Source organism: Mobula birostris, chromosome 22 (assembly GCF_030028105.1).
Source record: "Mobula birostris isolate sMobBir1 chromosome 22, sMobBir1.hap1, whole genome shotgun sequence".
Lineage (NCBI taxonomy): Eukaryota > Metazoa > Chordata > Chondrichthyes > Myliobatiformes > Myliobatidae > Mobula > Mobula birostris.
In genome coordinates, this window is record NC_092391.1 from 12869676 (window position 1) to 12882784 (window position 13109).

General features: G+C 44.5%; 1 protein-coding gene across 2 annotated transcripts in view; it reads right to left on the reverse strand.

Moving 5' to 3' along the window:
- LOC140186125 (carboxyl-terminal PDZ ligand of neuronal nitric oxide synthase protein) overlaps positions 1 to 13109 on the reverse strand; it is a 142194-nt gene that overhangs the window by 39283 nt on the left and 89802 nt on the right. For both annotated transcript variants that reach the window (XM_072240027.1, XM_072240028.1), the window contains 2 exons: positions 9589 to 9681; positions 5330 to 5388 (listed from right to left, as the gene is read on the reverse strand). In XM_072240027.1, coding sequence (XP_072096128.1) covers positions 5330 to 5388; positions 9589 to 9681 — 152 coding nt within the window. The remainder of the gene's footprint in view (positions 1 to 5329; positions 5389 to 9588; positions 9682 to 13109) is intronic.

Here is a 13109-nt window from a genome sequence, read left to right on the forward strand (position 1 = left end):
TCTGAGTCATCCGAAAACTTCGAGCTCTGATCAGCTCTCCGACACCGAGTACCGAGCACCATCTCTGTTGGAACGATTCGACCTCCTTCTCGGTCACCAACAGCAGGCAAAGCCAGGGATCTTGAGGCCTTCCCTCCGAAAGATTCCCAACCGCGCAGTAACGACAGCAGCGACCTTTCCAGATGTTCCTCTGTGCTGTCATGTCTGTCTCCACCAAATCAGAATTGTCCACGGCCCCTATTTAACGGATACGATATCATTTTTTACCGGAGGGCTGCACACGCACACGCGCTGCTTTCTCTCCTCCCGCCAATCCTTGAAATTATTAAAAAGATGTGACATAGGATCAGAAGATATTGAATCCTTGCTGGTTGAGTTAAGAAACTGCAAAGGTAAAAGAACCCTGATGGCAGGTATATACAAGCCTCCAAACAGTAGCTGAGAGGTGGACTGGAGATTACAACGGGTAAAAGAAAAGTGTGTCAAAAGGGCAATGTTATGATAGTCATGGGAGATTTTAACATGCAGGTAGATTAAGAAAATCAGTTGGTAATAGATCTCAAGAGAGTGTATTTGTTGACTGCCATCCAGCTGGCTTTTTCGAGCAGTTTGTCACTGAGCCTACTTGGGGATCAGCTATACTGGATTGGCTGCTATGTAATGAACGAGGCTTAACCTAAAGACACCTTTAGGAGCCAGTAATCACAATATGATTGGGTTCAACTTGAAATTTGATAGGGAGAAAGTAAAATCTGATATAGTAGTTATTCCATGGAGTAAAAGAAATTACAGTGGTATGAAGGAGGAGTTGGCCAAAGTTGGAAGGTGATGCTGGTAGGGATGACAGCAGAGCAGCAATGGCTTGAGTTTCAGGGAAAAATGAGGAAGATGCAGAATAGATGTATTCCAAAAAGCAAAGCAATACTCAAATGTCAAAGTAGTACAACCGTGGCTGTCAAGGGAAATCAAAGCTAACGTAAAAGCAAAAGTGAGGGCATACACTGCAGCAAACATTAGCTGGAAGATAGAGGATTGGGGAGCTTTCAAAAACCTACAGAAAGCAAATAAAAGAATAATTAGGAGGGAAAAGATGAAATATGAAAGCAAGATAGCAAACAATATTAAGGTGGATAGAAAAAAATAAGAGAGATGAGAGTGGATATAAGATCGCTAGAAAATGAGGCTGGAGAAATAATAACAGGGGCAAGCAGATAGGAGATGAATTAAATGAGTATTTTGCATCAGCCTTCACTGTGGAAGACATTAGCAGTGATCCAGATGTTGAAAGGTGCGTGGGAAGAGAAATGAGTGCTGTTACTATTATAAGGGAGAAGGTGCTCAAAAAGCTGAAAGAACTAAAGGTACATAAGTTACCCAGACCAGATGAATTGCACCCTGGAGTTCTGAAAGAGGTAGCAGTAGAGATTGTGAAGGCATTAGTCAAGAATCGTTGGACTCTGGCATGGTGCCAGAGGACTGGAAAATTGCAAATGTCACTCCATTCTTTAAGAAAGGATGAAGGCAGTAGAAAGGAAATTATAGACCAGTTAGCCTGACGTCAGTGGTTGGGAAGGTGTTGGAGTCAATTGTTAAGGATGAGGTTCTGGAGTTCTTGGTGACACAGGACAAGATAGGACAAAGTCAGCATGGCTTCCTTAAGGGAAAGTCTTGCCTGACAAACCTGTTGGAATTCTTTGAGGAGATTACAAGTTGGATAGATAAAGGGGTTGCAGTGAATGTTATATATTTAGGTTCTCAGAAGGCCTTTGACAAGGTGCCACACATGAGACTGCTTACCAAGTTACGAGCCCAAGGTATTACAGGAAAGTTACTACTATGGTTAGAACATTGGCTGATTGGTAGGAGACAGTGAGTGGGAATAAAAGGATCTTGGTTGCCTGCCAGTGACTACTGGTGTTTTGCAAGGGTCGTTGTTGGGACCACTTCTTTTTATGCCATATATCAATGATTTAAATGATGGAATAGAAGGCTTTGTTGCCAAGTTTGCAGATGATACAAAGATTGATGGAGGAGCATATAGTGCTGAGGAAACAGAAAGGCTGCAGAAGGGCTTAAACACATTAGAAGAATGGGCAAGAGAGTAACAAATGAAATATATTGTTGGAAAATGTATGGTCATGCACTTTGGTAGAAGAAGTAAATGTGCAGACCATTTTCTAAATGGGGAGAAAATCCAAAAATCAGAGGTGCAAAGGGACTTGGGAGTTGACTCGCAGTAGAGTCAGTGGTGAGGAAGGCAAATTCAATGTTAGAATTCATTTCAAGAGGTCTAGAATACACGAGTAAGAATGTGATGCTGAGGCTTTATAAGGCACTGGTGAGGCCTCATCTTGAGTATTATGAACAGTTTAGGGCTCCTTATCTAAGAAAAGATGTACTGGCATTGGAGAGGGTTCAGAGGAGGTTCACAAGGATGATTCTGGAAATGAAAGGGTTAGCATATGGGGAACATTTGATAGCTCTGGGTCCATAGTCGCTGGAATTTAGAAGGATGAGGGGGGATCACATTGAAACCGTTTGAATGTTGAAAGGCCTAGACAGAGTAGATGTGGAAAGGATGTTTCCCATGGTGGAGGAAACAAGGACAAGAGGGCACAGCCTCAGGATAGTGGAGTCTCCATTTAAAACAGAGATGGGTAGAGATTTCTTTAGCCAGAGAGTGGTGACTTTGCAGAATTTGTTACCACAGGCAGCTGTGAAGGCCAGGTCATATTTAAGGCAGAAATTAATAGGTTCTTGATTGGCCATGGCGTCAAAGGTTACGGGGAGAAGACCAGGGAGTGGGGCTGAGGAAGGAAAAAAAAGGATCAGCCGTGATTGAATGGCAGAACAAACTCAATGGGCTAGATGCTGCCTGACCTGCTGACTCCTTCCAGCAGTTTGTGCATGTTGTCAACACTGATGACAGACATTAAAGCCTTCCAGGGAGATTTTTAATCACACAACATGCTGGAGGATCAGCAGCAGGTCAGGCAGCATCTATGGAGAGGAACTGAATGAAGGGTCCCGGCCCCAAACATCAGTGGTTTTATTCCCGTCCACAGATACTGCCTGACCTGTTGAGTTCCTCCAGCATTTTGTGTGTTGCTCTGGATTTCCAGCATCTGAAGATTCTCTTGTATTTAAACTTTGATCTTTACTGGTCACGCAAACAAAAAAAAAGAGAATGCTGCCCAGAATGAGGGCAATTGAAAGGTCAGCACTGCCACATCGCTCTTCTACATGTATCTCCCAAAGAGCAGTGCAACTTGAAAGGTTAGCGCTGAGCTGTGTGACCTCTGACCTTTTGACCAGCCAATACCTCATGGAGGATAGGGGCCACTCATCACTCTGATGCTGTTTGGTTTCATTATTGTCACATGTACCAAGATACAGTGAAAAGCTTTGTTTGCGTGCCACCAAGGAGAGATAATTCCTAACACAAATACATCAAGCAAGTACAAAAAGGAGAAAAAAATACAGAATGTTGGTGTTGCAGTTCCAGAGAAAATGCAGTGCAGGTACAAAACTGAAGGGCAAGGACTACAGCGAGGTAGATTGAGAGATCAAAAGTTCATCTTTAGCTCGTCCGTTCAAGAGTCGAAAACTAACTAGGGTGGTACAATAGTGTAGTGGTTAGCGTGATGCTTTACAGCACCAGCTAGAAGATCGTGGTCAGATTCCCGCCGCTACCTTTAAGAAGTTTGTACATTCTCCTCATAACGGCATGGATTTCTTCCCACGCTCCAAAGATGTATGGGTTAGGGTTCGTGCGTTGTAGGCATGTACGTTGGTAGCAGCTGCATGCTGACACTTGCAGGCTGCCCCCAGCACAATCTTGCTGATTTAATTTGATGCAGATGACACACTTCACTGTGCGTTTCGACGTACCTGTGACAATTAAAGCTAATCTCTATTCTCTAAAATAATGGGGTAGAAGCTGTCCTTGAACTTGGTTGTACATGTTCTGCCCAATGGGAGAGGGGAGAAGGGAGAACGTCTGAGGTGTGAGGTGTCCTTGATTACGCTGGCTACATTCCCAAAGCAGAGGGAAGTGCAGTTGGAGTCAATGGAAGGGAGGTCGGGCCAGGAAATATGTGGTAGGTTCCTAGATACACTGCAGCGTAATGGGTGTCATCTCTCCTCCATCCTCCCTCACCTCTAGGGCAGCTCTATTCACAACACTCATACTGCTGGGTGCTTTGAAGAGAGTTTGAACAAGTCTGGAAGGCAAGGATACAACCTCTGCTCAGAGGGCCAAGAACAACCACACAGATCCCACTTTAACTCAGGAACCCATGCACCAAATACAACAGTGTGATCGGAGGAATTTTTGCCCAGTTTTACAAATTTTCAGATGGGAACCAAATGGGTGTTGATACAACACTCAGCACATCTTTAATGCAGGTAAAATAATAAATTACACTTTATTGACCATACCTTCAATGATTATTTTTGCCCATACAGCACTGGTACTAATTTCTGTCTAAAATACTGAACGATTCAGAAGTTAAACTAACTACTGGCATTACATTTTACAGAAAGTTTAAAGAAACTCAGTGTAATCTAGAGTAATGAGTTCACACTGGGTTCATATGTAAGCAGTTCACAGTGATTGGGATCCCATAAACAGATTCACAGTGACTGGAATTCCATGAGGAGAGAACACGGTGACTGGGCTATAACTCCCAAGCAACACTTTCAGTACGCTGGATGAACTCAGCAGGTCGGGCAGCATCAGTCAGAAACGATGAGTCGACGTTTCAGGCCGGAACCCTTCGTCAGGACTGAAGAATGAAAGATGGGGAAGGATTTGAAGAATGCTTGTAGCTTCAGTTGAAAGACCAGTAATTTGAAAGACAAAGGGGTGGGGGAGGGGAAGCATTGACGTCATAGCCCTGAAAACAATGGCTGATAGAAGAAGGAGGCGGAAGTGATACAGTACCTGTAGCTAGGGTCGTGCATCACCAGCATCTTACTCTCATCCCACCCCTTTGTCTTCCAAATTACTGGTCTACCAACTGACGCTACAAGCATTCTTCAAATCCTTCCCCATCTTTCATTCTTCAGTCCTGACAAAGGGTTCCGGCCTGAAAAGTCGACTCGTCGTTTCTGACTGATGCTGCCCGACCTGCTGAGTTCATCCAGCGTACTGAAAGTGTCGCTTTGATCTTTTACAGCATCTGCAGATTATTTTGTGTTTGCTATAACTCCCAAGAGACTGCTGTGAACACCAAAGAGTTCTGTTCAAAGGTTCAATTGTTCCACTTAATAACAGTTTCTGACAAATCTCTAACTGGACCCGCCACTTCTGTAAGCAATACAGTACCTGTAGATAGGGTCGTGCATCACCAGCATCTTACTCTCATCCCACGTCCACTCCTTCCTCTGGAACAAGAAAACATCCTTTAATGAACAGGTGACCTCCGCCGCACACACAGAGCACAAATCTCACCTTATAACCGGAGCAGTGGTCCAGCAGCCCTGCACACTCAGAAGCACTCACTTTCAAAACAGGACTGTGCACCTTTGCCTTCCTGAATGGCAAGACTGTTGAGCCAGTGGACTGTGGCTTCTAAGGTGGACTACAAGGAAATCTGATTTCTTGTGCACCAATTTAACAACAGAATAAATATAAAAATGATTCTAGATCGAGTTATAGAATATCCTGTAACTAAATTCAATTCATCCTCTCACAATTTACAAAAAACTATGGACAATTATCAGGTCAGCAGAAAAGGTCATTGGCTGCAGTCTACCATCACTACAGGACTTTGGGTGTCTAGGACAAAGAACTTACTGACTGCCCATTACACTACTAGTCCACCTCTGTACAGAGATAGGATTCTTCATTGCTATTTCCGTGACAATTTTTTTTGACCAGTCAGGATTGTTAACCCTGAGCTGAGCCCCCGAACCTGGAGGACCGGTGGACCACTCTTAGTCTGGCCTCTATCCTCTTGGAGGCAGGGCAAAGAAGTGGACAGGAAGAATCATTGTGGACAGTACCCACCCTGCAAACTGCCTTTTCCAAAAGATCCCTTCTGCAATGTGCTTCAGGGCTATTAAAACAAAAACTTCATGCCATTTTAAAACTTCCTTTCCGCCAGGCAGTTAATCTGATCGACCACTCATGTTAGCCACCCACTCCACCCCCGTCTGACTATTCCCTCAGTCACCGCACTGCACAATAAACACTTGCCACCCACTTCAACCCTGCTTCCCATTCCCATTCAGATATGTCCATACATGGCCTCCTCTACTGCCATGATGAGGCTAAACTCAGGTTGGAGGAGCAACACCTCATATACCGTCTAGGTAGTCTCCAGCTCCTTGGTATGAACAAAGAATTCTCCAACTTCTGGTAATTCCCTCCCCCTCCCTTCCCCTATCCCTATGTCACTCTGCCCCCTCCCCCAGCTGCCTATCACCTCCCTCATGGTTCCGCCTCCTTCTACTACCCATTGTGTTTTCCCCTGTTCCTTCTTCACCTTTCCTGCCTATCACCCGCATGCTTCCCCTCCCCCACCCCTTTATCTTTCCCCTTACTGGTTTTTCACCTGGAACCTACCAGCCTTCTCCTTCCCACCCTCCCCCCACCTTCTTTATAGGGCCTCTGCCCCTTCCCTCTACAGTTCTGACGAAGGGTTCCAGCCCGAAATGTTAACTGATCGTTTCCACGGATGCTGCCTGACCTGCTGAGTTCCTCCAGCATGTTGTGAGTGTTGCTATGTATTTATGACATTTTATTCCATATAGATACTTTAACCTCTAACTTTGTTTTTATGTCATTCTTTAATTTTTATAATTGTTGAATGGTGTTTTTTTTATTGCATGTTGCACCCTGACCAACACACCACAGCAAACTCCTAATACATGTCAATGTATATGGCGACGAAAGTTGATCATTGATCCTTTACAAATGGATAACACAGCTTTGGGAGTGCAAACTAGGTTCAGAGGATGCAAATCATAACACACAAGAGATTCTGCAGAAGCCGAAAATTCAGGGTAACACAACACAAAATGCTGAAGGAACTCAGCAGGTCAGGCAGCATCTATGGAGAAGAATAAACAGCCAACTTTTTCGGCCAAGACACGTCATCAGGACCTTCACCATGAATCCCAGTGAAGGGTCCTGACTTGAAACAACAGATCTTTATTCCGCTCCATAGATGCTGCCAGACCTGCTGAGTTCCTCTGGCATATTGTGTGCATTACAACAGTCAGAGGATGTACCTGTAAAATGATGATTCTTGTGAAACACTTTAACTTATCCATAAACTATTCAGTGGCACTCAACTGCCAGGATCCTAGACCATAGGAGCAGAAATAGGCCATTCAGCCCATCAAGACTATTCTGTCATTCGATCATGGCTGATTTATTTTCCCTCTCAAACCCATCCTCCTGCCTTCTCCCCATGACCTATGACACCAGACCTCTGAAGGTTCAGCTTTAAGCCTGAGCACTCGATGGTAGAGTGCCAGAGATCAAATCCTTGGCATCCTGTTTAGCAGCCATCATTCACACAGTCTGTGGCCATCAAGGGGAAAAGGCAAATGTGATAGGAATGAGCATTTAATGTTAAATAGTTTTAGTGACCTGCTAGATTAGATAGATTTTGCTAACCTACCATTATTTTCAAACCTTATGCCAAGTGCAATGAAATAAATTGATTAGTTTTAATGAATTGCTAGATTAGTGAGTAAATTTATCTGGCACAGTTGTTTTTTTCCTAATCTTATATCTAAGTGTAAAGAAATAAATTGAATTTATCCTTTATGTACGTGTTGTGCATTAAAATGAATACTTTGAAGGCTTGTGGTACAGGTGCTCATCTGGAATAGCCTTTGACAAAGGAGCTTGAAGCTGTTGATGAAGGATCTCTCTGGCACAGTAGTGAAGATGTTTCATCTTAAGTGTAACTTCTAAAGTATCCAAGTAAGTACACTAAAGTTGGTCTACATCATGTTTAGAAACAGAATGATAGATCAATGGGGGATGACAAACACTTCGGTGTTTTGCTGAGGTTGTCATTCGTGCAATGACAGACCGTCTGCGTTCCCCTAATTCTTCACAATCTTCACCAATTGTTCCACATGTTAACCCTTTACTATGAATTCTTTTTCAGAATGCCAATATTGCTGCCAACACCAGTATTCATTACCCAACCCTCAGCCCCTTGGAGTTGCACGGCCTCCCTGGACCACCAGGAGAAGATTAGGTGCTCACCAGTAGCGTGTTGTTTAACCCAACAGAACGGCAAGAAAGAAGTTAGAAAGCTGACCTGCAATGTTAACTCTGCTTCCGTCAGCAAGCTGGGATAGTCTGGGCAAGTGGCTAAGTTAAAGCTGAATGCACTATGAACCTTCAACGCACATTCCATAGAGAGAGGGCATGGAGGAGAGCAGACAGCAACAAAGGATGACAGGTCTGTTTCTCTCTCAGATGTGTCCTGATTTGCTGAGTACATCCAGCACTCTTTGGGCTTCAGTTCAGGTTTCCGACATCTGCAGCATTTTGCTTTTGGAAGTTAAGCCCTGCCTCCGCTGGCAGGTACATTAACACCATTAAAAAGGCACTTGCACAGGTATGTGAACTCCAGCATGGATGGTCCCAAGCTCATCCTGCAAAAGGAGGAGGCTTGGGGATGGGGCTAGCAGCCCCGTCCTGTAAAAACTCAGTGCTACAGAAACATCAACAGTTGCTCCAAAACCTACATTCCTGGGAGAGGAAAGAGAAGAGGGACTACACCTGGGATAACTCTAAAGCAGGAGTTCCCAACCTTTCTTATACCAGTAAGCAAGGGATCTGTGGCCTTTAGGACAGAGGCCTCTAAAGACTGGCCAAGGACAGAGGACTCTGGCAAGCTGCTGTTGGCAGCCTATGCCCCAGTAGGGGTGATGGGCTTAAATACAGCTGCATGGATAAGAAGAGTTTAGAGCAGGGGTTCCCAACCATTTTTACGCCTTGGACCCCTATCATGAACGAGGGGACCGCGGACTTCAGGTTGGGAATGCCTCGTTTAGAGGAATAGGCGTCAAAAGTAGGCAAGTGGCACAAATTTAGGTGGGCATCTTGGTAGACGTGGAACAGTCGGGCCAAAGGACCAGGTTTCATGTTCAACGGTCTCTAAGTAACCCCCTGGATTTATTGTGGCGCTGAAGAAATTACATCGTATGTTTTCCCAAGTATCCGCAATACCATGCACTAACTTCAACCCAAATCCAAAGAGTGAAGATGACCTGGTCACCATCAATGCTGCGATGATATTTTACACAGTTCAAGGTTTGTGGCGATAGTTTTGACAGGGTCAGAGTTTACTCTATTTAAACAATGGGGCTGAGAATGCACAAGACACAATTCTAAAACAGGCAATCGAGAGGATCCACAGCAATCAACTGTAAAATCCCCTGGGTATATTTATGCGAAGATTGACTAGTAAGGACATCAAAGCTTGTGGGGAGAAGATAGGATGGATAATAAATCAGCCACATTGGAATGGCAGAGCAGACTTAATGGGTCAAATAGCCTAATTCTGCACCTATACCTCATGGCCTTATGAAGATGTGAACTGATAGACTTACCTTTTGCTTTTTCCTCATTGTGACCTTCACTCCGTCCACCGACACCACAATGCTCACTTTTTTCTTCTTGATGTTCTTGGCTTTAAACTCGTACTGTGAATAAACCAATATCAGAGTTACTTACTGCCTAGCTCCACTCCACAGCCATCAGCTCCATAAGAATAGAAGCTGAATTGATAGCAGAGGCATTCCTCCAGATCTCCCAGCAAGTCATCAGAGCTCAAAAACTCATCAGCAAATGGCGGAGAACCAGACAGGGTGATTTTGTGTGCTTCTGGTTACAGCATAATTGCTCATTTTGCTGAAGACTTTTTCCACCTCCTAGCTCTGGTTGCCTTGTCCAGATTGCCCAAGAGACGTCAATCATAGTGCGATCCCCAACATTTCCCTCCAGCACGGTATTTCACTACATTGAGATTCAAACTGTATGTCACAGGCTCCAACAGTTTCCGTAACACAAACAAGACAAAAAGAACAAGCAAAAGGTGTAAAATAAGTGTAATAATTAGAAAGATTGGCTATCTGGAAGGTTTCACCCAAGGCATCGATGCTCACTGGTGCCATCTTGACCAGAAGACAATTCAGCTGTCAAATGTCATCTGTTTATTCCCCTCCATAGACGCTGCCTGCCTTACTGAGTTCCTCCAGCATTTTACGTGTGTTGCTCTGGGTTTCTAGCATCAGCAGAATCCTTTCATAAATCATTTATGAGTTTCTCCAGTAGATCACTCGTAACTCAGTGAACAGACTTTGTGGCAATGAGGGTACTTTGCAATGTCAGTCATTGATAGAGCCCTCAACATCCACTCCCTCACTCCAAACAGAAGTTTTATTGTTTAATTTGATAATTAACCGTATTAACACTGGATTAATATGCACTAATTATCATACATAGTTGAATGATTATTTCATAAACATAATCCAGTCATGAACTCTGAATAACTTTCACCCCTACCACACTCAGCGTTGCGTAGAAATAACTCCAAAGTTTTGTGTCTGTCACTATGTTAGGACACTCATGCCCTTCAGCATATCAGGGCTTGGAGCCAGGGAGACAGCGGTCCGCCCCAGTGTCCCAGACATGGCTGCTTTGTCACATCAGATTAGCAAAGTCTCAAAACACTTAGGGCCACATGAAAATGTAACTCACATCGAACTTTGACACCGAGAGAGTGAAGAGACTTTTGAGTCGTGCATCCTGCCCTCTGCAACTTGAACATAATCTTATATACCAAAAAATGCAGGTGAATTGCAGATATGAAAGAGGTGACTGGCTCAGGTGTCTGAATGCGGTGGGGAAGCAATCTGATAGTAGTGGGGAAAAAGTTGTTCTTGAGTCTGTAGGACTGTAGGACATGGGGGCAGAATTAGGCCACTCAGTTCCTCGAATTTGCTCCACCATTCAATCAAGGCTGATTTATTATCCCTGTCAACCTCATCATCCTGCCTTCTTCCCATAACCTTTGACGCCCTTACTAATCAAGAACTTACTAACCTCCTGGATGGAAGGGTGGAGATACCTCTAGGAGGTATAGGGTGCTTCTCCTGCCGCTAGCCTGCAGGTCACTCTTGGACGAGGTGTAGCACCCGCTTACCCTCCCCTCCCCCATTAGGGTCACGTGAAGCCATAGTAGCAGGTGGTGGATGGTCGTATGAGCAACTGTGCATATCACAAGTCCTGGTTATGCGACACTGATGCCAGGCAGACAATCCCTTGAGAGCATTGACAATGGCAGGGGTCACCCATCTTGTAAAGTCACTTCCCAGGAGAAGGCAATAGCAAACGACTTCTGTAGAAATATGTACTAAGAACAATCATGGTCATGGATAGACTGTGATCACCGGTGTCACATGACAAGGCACATAATGAACGATCGAGTGATTAACCTCCACTTTAAACATACCTAACGACTTGGCCTCCTCAGCTACCTCTGGCAACAGATTCTACAGATTCACCACCCTCTGACTAAAGAAATTCCTCCTCATCTAAAGGGGCATCCTTCTATATTGAGGTTATGCCCTCTGGTCCTAGACTTCCCCACTATAGGAAACATCCTCTCCAAGTCCACTCCCTCTAAACCTTTCTGGATGTCCAGATCTCCAAGCTCCTGTATCTTCTTCCAGAATGTCAAGGGGAGAAAAGGGAATGGCCAGGGTGGCATCCTTGATGAAACTGTTCACTCTAGAGTTGTGTATTCAGTGAGGCTGGAACCCATAACTTCCAATCTCACAGTTAAGAATGTTACCCACTAAACCAGCCAGTAATAAATCTTCTTTACCGCCTTGTATGGCCAGTCTCTTTTCCAAAGTGCAAATAAAACTTCCTTCCAGTGCTCTAAAATTGTGTTAATGTGTACGGGATCCTCACAAGTAGGTCTCTCTAGGGAAGTGCCAGTATCACAAAGATGTCCCTGCGAGTTTGTCTGTGTCTAGACTGTCAGGATTAGGGAAAGAGACATAGAGTTGGGGGTGGGTCAGATGATGTGTTTCAGCTCTTCTAGAGGATCCCAAGGATAATGTGACAATTTTCTAGGGAGTCCCAGGCAGCCTATCCATTAGTTACAGGGTGTCTGTAGCAGCATGATTATTTCTGTGTGTCAAGAAATCCATTGTAACTGGACTAGGATTCCTTGGAACGTGTCTATACCTGCCAGCAAACCCGGAGTTGCTCTTTCACTTGCAGGGCATCTCCAGAAACACACAATAACTGGCAACTGGTCCCCAGAATTTTAAAGGATTCACATGGCAAGAGTCCCGTACAGAGTGTGGGTAAAATTGTAAACCCACAATGTGTTTGAGAATTAGCCATGAGTAAGTGCTTCTCATTGCTACCATCGGGGAGGAGATACAGGAAACTGACAACACACACTCAGTATTTTAGAAACAGTTGCTTCTCCCTCACCATCAGATTTCTGAACAGACAATGAACCCATGAACACTACCACACTATCTTTGCTCTCTTTTTGCACTACTTACTTAATTTTACTTTTTTATACATTTCTTATTGTAATTTATAGTATTTTTATGCACTGTCCTGCACTGCTGCTGCAAAACCACACATTTCACAACGTCTCAGTGATATTAAACCTGATTCTGATTCTAAATCCCATTGTTGGTGACAGCCAAGATCACTTAACATCTGACAACTCTCTCCCTGAGGTGTCGTTTGGACACTTTATTGGCTGGGGAGGGGGAGGCTCTAAACAGGCTGCACCAACCCATCGTTGCAATGTTTCAGTAACAGATCCTGGCCACCGGAGGCCTCTGCAAGCCATGGTAATGCTCGGATACCTCCAAAGGCAGCTTCACCTTACAGCCGCAGCCTCGGATTCACCAGAGACCCCCCTGCACAAACTGGGTCTTCTCTTCCTCCTGCATTTTCAATTCTCAAAGTTCTCAAAATGCCCGACTACCTTGACCCTCACTCACGAGCCTCTGGACACTTGCGGGCTGCCCCCAGCACATCATTGGCCTGTGTTGGCTGTTGATGCAAAAGTGCATTATCACCGCACGTCACCCTG